Genomic DNA, 17,500 nt, shown 5'->3' on the forward strand with positions numbered 1-17,500 from the left:
CGCACACAGACGCACACACACACACACTCACAGACACACACACACACACACACACAGACAGACACACACACACACACACACACATCTGAATAGAAGGTTGTGTGCTGTGATGTAATGTCATCAGTGTGACATCACTCTAACAGCGTAAAACCGTTGAGTAACACAGTCTGACTTTTCCGCCTGTTTATCAGACCGATGAGAGGTGACCATTTTGTTCTCAACGTCTGGGTCAAAGTTCAGACACGTAAACGCAGCCTACTGTTCTAAGCCAGTTGTCATGACCCCTGACTTGTCGTAGACACTAGACACTTTTTTTTTTTTTTTTTTGTGTGTGACCTTTACCCCTGTCACCGACATCCAGTTTAGGGCTATGACAACTATCTCCATCTCTTTATGTTCCTGTCCATCCCCATCTGTGGACTAAGGAACATACAGATCTATTTTTATTACACACAGATAATTGTTTTCTTAATGGCTCTGACATTGATGATGGCAGGTAAAGCGTGTCATGGTCGGTGACTAAACCACCCCCGGCTGGGCGGGGTCATTAAGGTTGTTGTGTTGGTTTAACTTTAATATGTTTGAGTTTCTACCGGTTACAGACACGCTCGTATAGAGGGAGTTTCTACCGGTTACCGACACGCTGGTATAGAGGGAGTTTCTACCGGTTACCGACACGCTCCTATAGAGGGAGTTTCTACCGGTTACCGACACGCTCCTATAGAGGGAGTTTCTACCGGTTACCGACACGCTCCTATAGAGGGAGTTTCTACCGGTTACCGACACGCTGGTATAGAGGGAGTTTCTACCGGTTACCGACACGCTGGTATAGAGGGAGTTTCTACCGGTTACAGACACGCTCCTATAGAGGGAGTTTCTACCGGTTACCGACACGCTCCTATAGAGGGAGTTTCTACCGGTTACCGACACGCTCCTATAGAGGGAGTTTCTACCGGTTACCGACACGCTCGTATAGAGGGAGTTTCTACCGGTTACAGACACGCTCCTATAGAGGGAGTTTCTACCGGTTACCGACACGCTCGTATAGAGGGAGTTTCTACCGGTTACCGACAAGCTGGTATAGAGGGAGTTTCTACCGGTTACCGACACGCTCCTATAGAGGGAGTTTCTACCGGTTACCGACACGCTGGTATAGAGGGAGTTTCTACCGGTTACCGACACGCTCCTATAGAGGGAGTTTCTACCGGTTACCGACAAGCTGGTATAGAGGGAGTTTCTACCGGTTACCGACACGCTCCTATAGAGGGAGTTTCTACCGGTTACCGACACGCTCCTATAGAGGGAGTTTCTACCGGTTACAGACACGCTCCTATAGAGGGAGTTTCTACCGGTTACAGACACGCTGGTATAGAGGGAGTTTCTACCGGTTACAGACACGCTCCTATAGAGGGAGTTTCTACCGGTTACAGACACGCTCCTATAGAGGGAGTTTCTACCGGTTACCGATACGCTCCTATAGAGGGAGTTTCTACCGGTTACCGACACGCTCCTATAGAGGGAGTTTCTACCGGTTACCGACACGCTCCTATAGAGGGAGTTTCTACCGGTTACCGACACGCTCCTATAGAGGGAGTTTCTACCGGTTACCGACACCCTCCTATAGAGGGAGTTTCTACCGGTTACCGACACGCTCCTATAGAGGGAGTTTCTACCGGTTACCGATACGCTGGTATAGAGGGAGTTTCTACCGGTTACAGACACGCTCCTATAGAGGGAGTTTCTACCGGTTACCGACACGCTGGTATAGAGGGAGTTTCTACCGGTTACAGACACGCTCCTATAGAGGGAGTTTCTACCGGTTACAGACACGCTCCTATAGAGGGAGTTTCTACCGGTTACCGACACGCTCCTATAGAGGGAGTTTCTACCGGTTACAGACACGCTCCTATAGAGGGAGTTTCTACCGGTGACCGACACGCTCCTATAGAGGGAGTTTCTACCGGTGACCGACACGCTCCTATAGAGGGAGTTTCTACCGGTGACCGACACGCTCCTATAGAGGGAGTTTCTACCGGTTACCGACACGCTCCTATAGAGGGAGTTTCTACCGGTTACAGACACGATCGTATAGAGGGAGTTTCTACCGGTTACCGACACGCTCCGATAGAGGGAGTTTCTACCGGTTACCGACACGCTCCTATAGAGGGAGTTTCTACCGGTTACCGACACGCTGGTATAGAGGGAGTTTCTACCGGTTACAGACACGCTCCTATAGAGGGAGTTTCTACCGGTTACAGACACGCTGGTATAGAGGGAGTTTCTACCGGTTACAGACACGCTGGTATAGAGGGAGTTTCTACCGGTTACAGACACGCTGGTATAGAGGGAGTTTCTACCGGTTACCGATACCCTGGTATAGAGGGAGTTTCTACCGGTTACCGACACGCTCCTATAGAGGGAGTTTCTACCGGTTACAGACACGCTGGTATAGAGGGAGTTTCTACCGGTTACAGACACGCTGGTATAGAGGGAGTTTCTACCGGTTACCGACACGCTCCTATAGAGGGAGTTTCCACCGGTTACAGACACGCTGGTATAGAGGGAGTTTCTACCGGTTACAGACACGCTCCTATAGAGGGAGTTTCTACCGGTTACCGACACGCTCCTATAGAGGGAGTTTCTACCGGTTACCGACACGCTCCTATAGAGGGAGTTTCTACCGGTTACAGACACGCTGGTATAGAGGGAGTTTCTACCGGTTACCGACACGCTGGTATAGAGGGAGTTTCTACCGGTTACAGACACGCTCCTATAGAGGGAGTTTCTACCGGTTACCGACACGCTCCTATAGAGGGAGTTTCTACCGGTTACCGACACGCTGGTATAGAGGGAGTTTCTACCGGTTACCGATACGCTCCTATAGAGGGAGTTTCTACCGGTTACCGACACGCTCCTATAGAGGGAGTTTCTACCGGTTACCGACACGCTGGTATAGAGGGAGTTTCTACCGGTTACCGATACGCTCCTATAGAGGGAGTTTCTACCGGTTACCAACACGCTCCTATAGAGGGAGTTTCTACCGGTTACAGACACGCTGGTATAGAGGGAGTTTCTACCGGTTACTGACACGCTCGTATAGAGGGAGTTTCTACCGGTTACAGACACGCTCCTATAGAGGGAGTTTCTACCGGTTACAGACACGCTCCTATAGAGGGAGTTTCTACCGGTTACAGACACGCTCCTATAGAGTGAGTTTCTACCGGTTACAGACACGCTCCTATAGAGGGAGTTTCTACCGGTTACAGACACGCTGGTATAGAGGGAGTTTCTACCGGTTACAGACACGCTCCTATAGAGGGAGTTTCTACCGGTTACCGATACGCTGGTATAGAGGGAGTTTCTACCGGTTACAGACACGCTCCTATAGAGGGAGTTTCTACCGGTTACCGACACGCTGGTATAGAGGGAGTTTCTACCGGTTACAGACACGCTCCTATAGAAGGAGTTTCTACCGGTTACCGACACGCTCCTATAGAGGGAGTTTCTACCGGTTACCGACACGCTCCTATAGAGGGAGTTTCTACCGGTTACCGACACGCTCCTATAGAGGGAGTTTCTACCGGTTACCGATACGCTGGTATAGAGGGAGTTTCTACCGGTTACAGACACGCTCCTATAGAGGGAGTTTCTACCGGTTACAGACACGCTCCTATAGAGGGAGTTTCTACCGGTTACCGACACGCTGGTATAGAGGGAGGTTCTACCGGTTACAGACACGCTCCTATAGAGGGAGTTTCTACCGGTTACCGACACGCTCCTATAGAGGGAGTTTCTACCGGTTACAGACACGCTCCTATAGAGGGAGTTTCTACCGGTTACCGACACGCTCCTATAGAGGGAGTTTCTACCGGTTACCGACACGCTCCTATAGAGGGAGTTTCTACCGGTTACAGACACGCTCGTATAGAGGGAGTTTCTACCGGTTACCGACACGCTCCTATAGAGGGAGTTTCTATCGGTTACCGACACGCTCCTATAGAGGGAGTTTCTACCGGTTACCGACACGCTGGTATAGAGGGAGTTTCTACCGGTTACCGACACGCTCCTATAGAGGGAGTTTCTACCGGTTACAGACACGCTCCTATAGAGGGAGTTTCTACCGGTTACCGACACGCTGGTATAGAGGGAGTTTCTACCGGTTACAGACACGCTCCTATAGAGGGAGTTTCTACCGGTTACCGACACGCTCCTATAGAGGGAGTTTCTACCGGTTACAGACACGCTCCTATAGAGGGAGTTTCTACCGGTTACCGACACGCTCCTATAGAGGGAGTTTCTACCGGTTACAGACACGCTCCTATAGAGGGAGTTTCTACCGGTTACCGACACGCTCCTATAGAGGGAGTTTCTACCGGTTACAGACACGCTGGTATAGAGGGAGTTTCTACCGGTTACAGACACGCTGGTATAGAGGGAGTTTCTACCGGTTACAGACACGCTGGTATAGAGGGAGTTTCTACCGGTTACCGATACGCTGGTATAGAGGGAGTTTCTACCGGTTACCGACACGCTCCTATAGAGGGAGTTTCTACCGGTTACAGACACGCTCCTATAGAGGGAGTTTCTACCGGTTACCGACACGCTCCTATAGAGGGAGTTTCTACCGGTTACCGACACGCTGGTATAGAGGGAGTTTCTACCGGTTACAGACACGCTCCTATAGAGGGAGTTTCTACCGGTTACCGACACGCTCCTATAGAGGGAGTTTCTACCGGTTACCGACACGCTCCTATAGAGGGAGTTTCTACCGGTTACCGACACGCTCCTATAGAGGGAGTTTCTACCGGTTACCGACACGCTGGTATAGAGGGAGTTTCTACCGGTTACCGATACGCTCCTATAGAGGGAGTTTCTACCGGTTACCGACACGCTCCTATAGAGGGAGTTTCTACCGGTTACCGACACGCTGGTATAGAGGGAGTTTCTACCGGTTACCGATACGCTCCTATAGAGGGAGTTTCTACCGGTTACCGACACGCTCCTATAGAGGGAGTTTCTACCGGTTACAGACACGCTCCTATAGAGGGAGTTTCTACCGGTTACCGACACGCTCCTATAGAGGGAGTTTCTACCGGTTACCGACAAACTGGTATAGAGGGAGTTTCTACCGGTTACCGACACGCTCCTATAGAGGGAGTTTCTACCGGTTACCGACACGCTGGTATAGAGGGAGTTTCTACCGGTTACCGACACGCTGGTATAGAGGGAGTTTCTACCGGTTACCGACACGCTCCTATAGAGGGAGTTTCTACCGGTTACCGACACGCTGGTATAGAGGGAGTTTCTACCGGTTACCGATACGCTCCTATAGAGGGAGTTTCTACCGGTTACCGACATGCTGGTATAGAGGGAGTTTCTACCGGTTACCGATACGCTGGTATAGAGGGAGTTTCTACCGGTTACCGACACGCTGGTATAGAGGGAGTTTCTACCGGTTACAGACAAGCTCCTATAGAGGGAGTTTCTACCGGTTACAGACACGCTGGTATAGAGGGAGTTTCTACCGGTTACCGACACGCTCCTATAGAGGGAGTTTCTACCGGTTACCGACACGCTCCTATAGAGGGAGTTTCTACCGGTTACCGACACGCTCCTATAGAGGGAGTTTCTACCGGTTACAGACACGCTGGTATAGAGGGAGTTTCTACCGGTTACCGACACGCTGGTATAGAGGGAGTTTCTACCGGTTACAGACACGCTGGTATAGAGGGAGTTTCTACCGGTTACCGACACGCTGGTATAGAGGGAGTTTCTACCGGTTACCGACACGCTGGTATAGAGGGAGTTTCTACCGGTTACAGACACGCTCCTATAGAGGGAGTTTCTACCGGTTACCGACACGCTCCTATAGAGGGAGTTTCTACCGGTTACCGACACGCTCCTATAGAGGGAGTTTCTACCGGTTACCGACACGCTGGTATAGAGGGAGTTTCTACCGGTTACCGATACGCTCCTATAGAGGGAGTTTCTACCGGTTACCGACACGCTCCTAAAGAGGGAGTTTCTACCGGTTACCGACACGCTGGTATAGAGTGAGTTTCTACCGGTTACCGATACGCTCCTATAGAGGGAGTTTCTACCGGTTACCGACACGCTCCTATAGAGGGAGTTTCTACCGGTTACAGACACGCTCCTATAGAGGGAGTTTCTACCGGTTACCGACACGCTCCTATAGAGGGAGTTTCTACCGGTTACCGACAAACTGGTATAGAGGGAGTTTCTACCGGTTACCGACACGCTCCTATAGAGGGAGTTTCTACCGGTTACCGACACGCTGGTATAGAGGGAGTTTCTACCGGTTACCGACACGCTGGTATAGAGGGAGTTTCTACCGGTTACCGACACGCTCCTATAGAGGGAGTTTCTACCGGTTACCGACACGCTGGTATAGAGGGAGTTTCTACCGGTTACCGATACGCTCCTATAGAGGGAGTTTCTACCGGTTACCGACATGCTGGTATAGAGGGAGTTTCTACCGGTTACCGACACGCTCCTATAGAGGGAGTTTCTACCGGTTACCGACACGCTGGTATAGAGGGAGTTTCTACCGGTTACCGATACGCTCCTATAGAGGGAGTTTCTACCGGTTACCGACATGCTGGTATAGAGGGAGTTTCTACCGGTTACCGATACGCTGGTATAGAGGGAGTTTCTACCGGTTACCGACACGCTGGTATAGAGGGAGTTTCTACCGGTTACAGACAAGCTCCTATAGAGGGAGTTTCTACCGGTTACAGACACGCTGGTATAGAAGGAGTTTCTACCGGTTACCGACACGCTCCTATAGAGGGAGTTTCTACCGGTTACCGACACGCTCCTATAGAGGGAGTTTCTACCGGTTACCGACACGCTCCTATAGAGGGAGTTTCTACCGGTTACAGACACGCTGGTATAGAGGGAGTTTCTACCGGTTACCGACACGCTGGTATAGAGGGAGTTTCTACCGGTTACAGACACGCTGGTATAGAGGGAGTTTCTACCGGTTACCGACACGCTGGTATAGAGGGAGTTTCTACCGGTTACCGACACGCTCCTATAGAGGGAGTTTCTACCGGTTACCGACACGCTCGTATAGAGGGAGTTTCTACCGGTTACAGACACGCTCCTATAGAGGGAGTTTCTACCGGTTACCGACACGCTGGTATAGAGGGAGTTTCTACCGGTTACCGACACGCTGGTATAGAGGGAGTTTCTACCGGTTACCGACACGCTCCTATAGAGGGAGTTTCTACCGGTTACCGACACGCTGGTATAGAGGGAGTTACAACCGGTTACCGACACGCTCGTATAGAGGGAGTTTCTACCGGTTACAGACACGCTCCTATAGAGGGAGTTTCTACCGGTTACCGACACGCTGGTATAGAGGGAGTTTCTACCGGTTACAGACACGCTCCTATAGAGGGAGTTTCTACCGGTTACCGACACGCTCCTATAGAGGGAGTTTCTACCGGTTACCGACACGCTCCTATAGAGGGAGTTTCTACCGGTTACCGACACGCTGGTATAGAGGGAGTTTCTACCGGTTACCGACACGCTCCTATAGAGGGAGTTTCTTCCGGTTACCGACACGCTGGTATAGAGGGAGTTACTACCGGTTACCGACACGCTCGTATAGAGGGAGTTTCTACCGGTTACAGACACGCTCCTATAGAGGGAGTTTCTACCGGTTACCGACACGCTCGTATAGAGGGAGTTTCTACCGGTTACCGATACGCTCCTATAGAGGGAGTTTCTACCGGTTACCGACACGCTCCTATAGAGGGAGTTTCTACCGGTTACAGACACGCTCCTATAGAGGGAGTTTCTACCGGTTACCGACACGCTCCTATAGAGGGAGTTTCTACCGGTTACCGACAAACTGGTATAGAGGGAGTTTCTACCGGTTACCGACACGCTCCTATAGAGGGAGTTTCTACCGGTTACCGACACGCTGGTATAGAGGGAGTTTCTACCGGTTACCGACACGCTGGTATAGAGGGAGTTTCTACCGGTTACCGACACGCTCCTATAGAGGGAGTTTCTACCGGTTACCGACACGCTGGTATAGAGGGAGTTTCTACCGGTTACCGATACGCTCCTATAGAGTGAGTTTCTACCGGTTACCGACATGCTGGTATAGAGGGAGTTTCTACCGGTTACCGATACGCTGGTATAGAGGGAGTTTCTACCGGTTACCGACACGCTGGTATAGAGGGAGTTTCTACCGGTTACAGACAAGCTCCTATAGAGGGAGTTTCTACCGGTTACAGACACGCTGGTATAGAGGGAGTTTCTACCGGTTACCGACACGCTCCTATAGAGGGAGTTTCTACCGGTTACCGACACGCTCCTATAGAGGGAGTTTCTACCGGTTACCGACACGCTCGTATAGAGGGAGTTTCTACCGGTTACAGACACGCTCCTATAGAGGGAGTTTCTACCGGTTACCGACACGCTGGTATAGAGGGAGTTTCTACCGGTTACAGACACGCTGGTATAGAGGGAGTTTCTACCGGTTACCGACACGCTGGTATAGAGGGAGTTTCTACCGGTTACCGACACGCTCCTATAGAGGGAGTTTCTACCGGTTACCGACACGCTCGTATAGAGGGAGTTTCTACCGGTTACAGACACGCTGGTATAGAGGGAGTTTCTACCGGTTACCGACACGCTGGTATAGAGGGAGTTTCTACCGGTTACAGACACGCTGGTATAGAGGGAGTTTCTACCGGTTACCGACACGCTGGTATAGAGGGAGTTTCTACCGGTTACCGACACGCTCCTATAGAGGGAGTTTCTACCGGTTACCGACACGCTCGTATAGAGGGAGTTTCTACCGGTTACAGACACGCTCCTATAGAGGGAGTTTCTACCGGTTACCGACACGCTGGTATAGAGGGAGTTTCTACCGGTTACCGACACGCTGGTATAGAGGGAGTTTCTACCGGTTACCGACACGCTCCTATAGAGGGAGTTTCTACCGGTTACCGACACGCTGGTATAGAGGGAGTTACTACCGGTTACCGACACGCTCGTATAGAGGGAGTTTCTACCGGTTACAGACACGCTCCTATAGAGGGAGTTTCTACCGGTTACCGACACGCTGGTATAGAGGGAGTTTCTACCGGTTACAGACACGCTCCTATAGAGGGAGTTTCTACCGGTTACCGACACGCTCCTATAGAGGGAGTTTCTACCGGTTACCGACACGCTCCTATAGAGGGAGTTTCTACCGGTTACCGACACGCTGGTATAGAGGGAGTTTCTACCGGTTACCGACACGCTCCTATAGAGGGAGTTTCTACCGGTTACCGACACGCTGGTATAGAGGGAGTTACTACCGGTTACCGACACGCTCGTATAGAGGGAGTTTCTACCGGTTACAGACACGCTCCTATAGAGGGAGTTTCTACCGGTTACCGACACGCTGGTATAGAGGGAGTTTCTACCGGTTACAGACACGCTCCTATAGAGGGAGTTTCTACCGGTTACCGACACGCTGGTATAGAGGGAGTTTCTACCGGTTACCGACACGCTCCTATAGAGGGAGTTTCTACCGGTTACCGACACGCTCCTATAGAGGGAGTTTCTACCGGTTACAGACACGCTCCTATAGAGGGAGTTTCTACCGGTTACCGACACGCTCCTATAGAGGGAGTTTCTACCGGTTACCGACACGCTCCTATAGAGGGAGTTTCTACCGGTTACCGATACGCTCCTATAGAGGGAGTTACTACCGGTTACCGATACGCTCCTATAGAGGGAGTTTCTACCGGTTACCGACACGCTGGTATAGAGGGAGTTTCTACCGGTTACCGACACGCTCCTATAGAGGGAGTTTCTACCGGTTACCGACACGCTCCTATAGAGGGAGTTTCTACCGGTTACCGACACGCTGGTATAGAGGGAGTTTCTACCGGTTACCGACACGCTGGTATAGAGGGAGTTTCTACCGGTTACCGACACGCTGGTATAGAGGGAGTTACTGCCGGTTACCGACACGCTCCTATAGAGGGAGTTTCTACCGGTTACCGACACGCTGGTATAGAGGGAGTTTCTACCGGTTACAGACACGCTGGTATAGAGGGAGTTTCTACCGGTTACCGACACGCTGGTATAGAGGGAGTTTCTACCGGTTACCGACACGCTGGTATAGAGGGAGTTTCTACCGGTTACCGACACGCTGGTATAGAGGGAGTTTCTACCGGTTACAGACACGCTGGTATAGAGGGAGTTTCTACCGGTTACCGACACGCTGGTATAGAGGGAGTTTCTACCGGTTACCGACACGCTGGTATAGAGGGAGTTTCTACCGGTTACCGACACGCTGGTATAGAGGGAGTTTCTACCGGTTACCGACACGCTCCTATAGAGGGAGTTTCTACCGGTTACCGACACGCTCCTATAGAGGGAGTTTCTACCGGTTACCGACACGCTGGTATAGAGGGAGTTTCTACCGGTTACCGACACGCTGGTATAGAGGGAGTTTCTACCGGTTACCGATACGCTCCTATAGAGGGAGTTTCTACCGGTTACCGACACGCTCCTATAGAGGGAGTTACTACCGGTTACCGACACGCTCGTATAGAGGGAGTTTCTACCGGTTACCGACACGCTCCTATAGAGGGAGTTTCTACCGGTTACCGATACGCTCCTATAGAGGGAGTTTCTACCGGTTACCGATACGCTGGTATAGAGGGAGTTTCTACCGGTTACCGACACGCTGGTATAGAGGGAGTTTCTACCGGTTACCGATACGCTCCTATAGAGGGAGTTTCTACCGGTTACCGACACGCTGGTATAGAGGGAGTTTCTACCGGTTACCGACACGCTCCTATAGAGGGAGTTTCTACCGGTTACCGACACGCTCCTATAGAGGGAGTTTCTACCGGTTACCGACACGCTCCTATAGAGGGAGTTTCTACCGGTTACCGATACGCTCCTATAGAGGGAGTTTCTACCGGTTACCGACACGCTCCTATAGAGGGAGTTTCTACCGGTTACAGACACGCTCGTATAGAGGGAGTTTCTACCGGTTACAGACACGCTCGTATAGAGGGAGTTTCTACCGTTACCGACACGCTGGTATAGAGGGAGTTTCTACGTGTTACCGACACGCTGGTATAGAGGGAGTTTCTACCGGTTACCGACACGCTCCTATAGAGGGAGTTTCTACCGGTTACCGACACGCTGGTATAGAGGGAGTTTCTCATGTTTTAGTACTCTATAATTTGACTGTAAGAAACTAGAACCAGTTTTAGTGTTACTGTCAGCGACACAGCGGCAGCATGCTAAAGTAAACACCGTGAGTCACCTAGCCAGCCAGCCGGTGTTTGGTGACAGACAAAAGGAGCATTGTGTTTTCTGTTTTCTGGCACCTAAACACAACCACCAGTAAGTCTAGATTAGCTGCTTGTCATGAGACCATGAGACCAAGGGCCATGTCTAACTCAAGTCCCATACTAATCTGTCCACTTCAAAAAGTCAAAAGGGAGAGAGATCTGTTGTCTCCCTAATCCCTACACCCTTCTCCCCAAAATCATTATCATACCCAATTGCAAAACTCTTTGGTTTATTATGCTTGGGGCACCCGAATATCTCACTGACGGATGGTGAATCAGAGGCTAAATCCAGCCCATGCCATTATAAAACAACTGAACTTTATACGTTTTTCTTCCCACAGGCAACTCTGGATTCTGTTTGCACTACCCAGCTCGGTTTGAGCCTGTGGACGATCAGGGAGAGAGGCAGAACGGCGAGGGGGAGCGTAGGAGAGAGGACGATGATGATGAGGAGGAGAGGAGGAGAATGGAGGAGAGACTAGATGAAGAGCGGGTGGAGGATAGCACCGAGGATAGCACGGAGGTCAGGGTCGGACGTAAGCTCCGGGAGATCGGAGACCAGTTCCACCAGGAACATGTTCAACTGGTAAGGGTCAAAGGTTAACTAACGGTGTGTCTGTGTGTTTGGTTGGGACTGCTCTGGCTTGTGGCTCTTCTAGGCCGTCATTGTAAATAAGAATTTGTTCTCCCTCTTGTTCTTTAACTTATTTGCCTAGTTAAATAAAGGTTAAATAAAACAAATCACTGTGAAAAGAAAAGACCCGACATTTTGCCAACTAGGGTGGCCACAAATAAGCCTGATAAAAATAGAGCTTTGTCACTGATTCAACCACATTCTGGGCTAGAACCATTCAATAGAACCGTTCAATAGAACCGTTCAATAGAACCGTTCAATAGAACCCCCCCCCCCCCCCCCCCCCCCCCCATCCCAACACCACAAATTACCAAGTAGATATGCTAGAGGATGGAGTCTGGTCACAGAATTCATAAAGTACTATTATTTACACTGAAAAATTAGATTATTTACACTTCTTAAGTACAATGAACATTAGGAACGACTACTCTTTTCCAAGACATAGACTGACCAGGTAAAAGCTATGATCCCTTTTGGATGACACCTGTTCAATCAGTATAAATGAAGGGGGAGTAGGTTAAAAAAATCCTTAAGAGTCTATTGATTCGCCGGTGCGTCAATCTAAGTTAAAAAATAATTTTACAAAAATCCATCAATTTAAGCTAAACATATCTGCTTTTTTTTTTGCATTGGCTACATCTCAATCCAGTAAATCGACCTATAGCGGCTTTCCGCATCTGGAAGGCGGCCGAGCTACAGCGTTTGTTTTTGTCAGACCATGAGACATCCTGACAATCAGTCTTCTCACGAAAAAAAATGTGTGTATCATCCAAACTTTTATGGGAAGGGGAGTCTCTCAAGCACGATGGTGTTCTCTGTTTTGCTGCACCATCCCCACAAATGTCACGGGACTCCTCTGAAGGTAACCGGGACTCCTCTGAAGGTAACCGGGACTCCTCTGAAGGTAACCGGGACTCTGAAAGTAACTGGGACTCCTCTGAAGGTAACCGGGACTCCTCTGAAGGTAACCGGGACTCCTCTGAAGGTAACCGGGACTCTGAAAGTAACCGGGACTCCTCTGAAGGTAACCGGGACTCCTCTGAAGGTAACCGGGACTCCTCTGAAGGTAACCGGGACTCTGAAAGTAACTGGGACTCCTCTGAAGGTAACCGGGACTCCTCTGAAGGTAACCGGGACTCCTCTGAAGGTAACCGGGACTCTGAAAGTAACTGGGACTCCTCTGAAGGTAACCGGGACTCCTCTGAAGGTAACCGGGACTCCTCTGAAGGTAACCGGGACTCCTCTGAAAGTAACCGGGACTCCTCTGAAGGTAACCGGGACTCCTCTGAGGGTAACCGGGACTCCTCTGAAGGTAACCGGGACTCCTCTGAAGGTAACCGGGACTCCTCTGAAGGTAACCGGTACTCTGAAAGTAACTGGGACTCCTCTGAAGGTAACCGGGACTCTGAAAGTAACCGGGACCGGTTTAAAAAATGTATGGAAGTATGGAGGTAGTTTGCACCTACCCCAAAAAAAGGGTTAGGTATGCCCCCCCCCCCAAAAAAAAAAAAATATATATATGTATATCTCCTAGATTTAGGACAGACACTTCAATACCTTATTCCTTATGATTTATTTTTTGACTGTCTTTTGCTATTTATGAATGTGTTATTCAATGCGTTTCTATGGGCTATAGTGGTAAAGGCCAAATTCAATATTTTATCAAATACATATATTTTTTTTTATACCTAAAGGGGTCGTAAAATTCAAAATCAAATAGCTAAATTATCCATTGTATGACCATCTCAAAACAACCCCCCCCCCCCTCCCCACAACGGCTTAGATTGTTAACAATTTCAACAACTAGGGATGTGCGTCTTTCCCTATCAAGACGATTCATTACGTATCTAGATACGATGCAGGAACAACACGTTTTAGTTTGAAACGATTAGGTGCGATTCGGTTTGATTAGAGAATGAATCGATTCAGTTCGATGCACTTAACATTTGTTGCATAAACACATTCATTTTCCATTCTACATTAACATCTGCTGAGATGGATCTGTCTGAGCTGGGCCTCTCTGAGCTGGGCTTCTCTGAGCTGGGCCTCTCTGAGCTGGGCCTGTCTGAGCTGGGCCTCTCTGAGCTGGGCCTCTCTCAGCTGCATCTGTTTGAGCTGGGCCTCTCTCAGCTGCATCTGTCTGAGCTGGGCCTCTCAGCTGGGCCTCTCAGCTGGGCCTCTCTCTGAGCTGGTCCTCTCTCTGAGCTGGGCCTCTCTCTGAGCTGGTCCTCTCTCTGAGCTGGGCCTCTCTCTGAGCTGGGCCTCTCTCTGAGCTGGGCCTCTCTCTGAGCTGGTCCTCTCTCTGAGCTGGGCCTCTCTCTGAGCTGGTCCTCTCTCTGAGCTGGGCCTGTCTCAGCTGACTGTTGTGTAGAAAAAAAAAAAAAAAAGAAAAAAAAAATTAACACTTGGTCTCAGTTAAAGCTGGCGTTTATCTCAAAAATACAACGGAAATTGAACTACCAAGTCATTTACCATAAGAAAAAACAAATAAACAAAATAGCTTGTCCAATCGATGATATGAATCATGGAGGCTATACTAGCCAATCATTGATGAACACAACACTAACGTGTGTTTGTGTGCTTTTTGAAGGTTGTATGTCTATGGTGTATGTACTATATGTAGGCACCTGATCGGAGCCATAAGGGAGACTAGGCATCAACCACCGAAGTAGTGGACGCGTCAGTTGGCACAAAATATGAGGTATTTTTTGGAACGTAGAAAGAATGTAATACAAGCAAAACATTTGAGTAAATCTGATTTGAACCGATGCCACATGCTACACTGAACAAAACATATAAACGCGACATGTGATGGGTCCCATGTTTAATGAGCTGAATTAAAGATCCTAGAAAGTTTCCATACGCAAAAAAAAAAAAGTTTATTTCTCTTAAATTGTGTGCACAAATTTGTTTACATCCCTGTTTGTGAGCATTTCTCCTTTGCCAAGATAATCCATTCACCTGTCAGGTGTGGCATATCAAGAAGGTGATTAAACAGCATGATCATTACACAAGTGAACCTTGTGCTGGTGACAATATACGGCCACGCTGTAATGTACAGTTTTGTCACACAACACAATGTCACAGATGTCTCAAGTTTTGAGGGAGTGTGCAATTTGAATGCTGACTGCAGGAATGTCCACCAGACCTTTTGCCAGAAAAATGAATGTTAATTTCTCTACCATAAGCCACCTCCAAAATCGTTTTGGAATATTTGGCAGTACGTCCAACCTGCTTCACAACCTCAGACCTCGTGTAACCAGGTCAGCCCAGGACCTCCACAACCAGCTTCTTCACCCCCTGGGGTCCGGTTATGGTATGGGGCAGGCATAAGCTACGGTCAACGAACACAATTGTATTTTATCGATGGCAATTTGAATGCACGAAGATATCGTGACGAGATCCTGAGGCCCATTGTGGTGCCATTCATCCACCACCATCTCCACCAATGTCACCCATTGAGCATGTTTGGGATGCTCTGGATCGACGTGTACAACCGCGTGTTCCAGTTCCCAAGCAACACCCTCTGATCAACGCCATGCGGAGGAGATGTCGCGCTGTGTGAGGCAAATGGTGGTCACACCAGATACTAACTGCTTTTCTGATCCATGCCCCTAGTTTTTTTTTTTTTTAAGGTATCTGTGACCAACAGATGCATATCTGAATTCCCAGTCATGTGAAATCCATAGATTAATGTCTAATGAATTTATTTCAAATGACTGACTTCCTTTTATATAAACTGTAACTCAGTAAATTCTTTGAAATTGTTGCATGTTGCGTTTTTCTATTGTTGTTCAGTGTAGATTTGGATCGGTTTGGGGTTCATGGACCGATGCGGTCATATCTCAAACATTTGGATCGGTTTGGGGTTCATGGACCGATGCGGTCATATCTCAAACATTTGGATCGGTTTGGGGTTCATGGACCCATGAGGTCATATCTCAAACATTTGGATCGGTTTGGGGTTCATGGACCCATGAGGTCATATCTCAAACATTTGGATCGGTTTGGGGTTCATGGACCGATGCGGTCATATCTCAAACATTTGGATCGGTTTGGGGTTCATGGACCCATGAGGTCATATCTCAAACATTTGGATCGGTTTGGGGTTCATGGACCGATGCGGTCATATCTCAAACATTTGGATCGGTTTGGGGTTCATGGACCCATGAGGTCATATCTCAAACATTTGAATTGTGGTTTTTTGTCGGACGGGAGAGAAGCTTTTGTCATGTAGCCTGAATTAGCCTAGCTAGCTAGCTATCTTATCTAGCATTCTTCTCTCGGGGTTGATGCAGTCAAGACAGGTACTTTTTTTAATTAGATAGGATGATAAATAACTGGTAAGAACTCTACTTGGGTGAGTCAATATGCAGTTGTTGCTTTCTCTCTCTCCCAGACTGTGCCTGCTCCCACTCCCACTCCCACACATTTACACAGTCGGCCGCTCCCCACTCGCTCTATGCCTCTCTCTCTCCCAGTCTGTGCCTGCTCCAGCGCTCCCACACATTTACACAGTCGGCCGCTCCCCACTCGCTCTATGCCTCTCTCTCTCCTTTTCTCTGTAGCTCCTGGTAATAAAATAGCAAAACAATTGGCTTTTCTGCTTCTACCTCACTCATGAAGTATTTGATGTGATTTTTCCGATTTGAATTTTTGCATTAATGTCAGAGTGATTGTAGGGACAATAGAGGCCTGAATACCAGGCCGTTACCCCCAAAATTGCGGGCCATTTAACAAGTTGTGTAACCATCAGCAGGGCCGGAGTCAGGCTACAGTAGTTCACTCTCCTCTCTGACTGGTGTAGTTGCGTCGGCCCGGTGGTAATGTCCAGTCTTAGTGTAGCGCGCCAAGGCAAGATAGACTTATAGCCGTGAAAAGGACAAATTATGAAATGCAAAGCAACGTCATTCTATGAACAGCTTTTTATGCAGAATGTTTTCTCCACATTTTTATATCGGTCCTTTTCAATGGATTAAATACTGATACAAATCCACCGGTAAAAGGCTAATATCGCCTGAGAATATCGGTCAACTGATAAATCCTTCTTTAGTTACAGGCTGTTGTGAAATGGTAGAACCTGCTGTAACCGACTAGCTAGCCATGCACCTTTTTTTTCCCTCTGTGGCCAAAACACGATGACGTTCTATTTTTAGCTGATATGGGAATGAATACACAAGCAGCATATTCAACTGGGATAATGTTTTAGGTTACACCGGCAAGTATTTTTGAATTTTTTAAATTATCAATCTGATTATTTCACATGCAATCATGTATCACAACCGTCCGTGATTGGGGAGTCCCATAGGATCGACGTACAATTGTCCCAGCGTCGTCCGGGTTTCGCAGGTGTAGGCCGTCATTGTAAATAAGAATGTGTTCTTAAACTGACTTGCCCAGTTATATAAAGGTTAAATAAAATAACATGGAGATGTGGTAAACTAACAAGGCTAGCTAACTTGCTATGTTTTTAGCCAGGCTGCCAGCTAGCTACTACTAGCAAGGGAAGGCGACTCCTCTTTGT

The 17,500-nt window shown here is 48.8% G+C and overlaps 1 protein-coding gene across 1 annotated transcript in view; it reads left to right on the top strand.

The window, feature by feature from the left end:
- The window catches only part of LOC129817864 (uncharacterized), a 42,466-nt gene that overhangs the window by 12,210 nt on the left and 12,756 nt on the right, over nt 1–17,500 (top strand). Inside the window, exon 3 of the mRNA XM_055873459.1 lies at nt 11,684–11,928. Within this exon, the coding sequence (XP_055729434.1) occupies nt 11,684–11,928 (245 nt within the window). The remainder of the gene's footprint in view (nt 1–11,683; nt 11,929–17,500) is intronic.

This window comes from Salvelinus fontinalis, chromosome 20 (assembly GCF_029448725.1).
Source record: "Salvelinus fontinalis isolate EN_2023a chromosome 20, ASM2944872v1, whole genome shotgun sequence".
In the NCBI taxonomy this organism is placed as follows: domain Eukaryota; kingdom Metazoa; phylum Chordata; class Actinopteri; order Salmoniformes; family Salmonidae; genus Salvelinus; species Salvelinus fontinalis.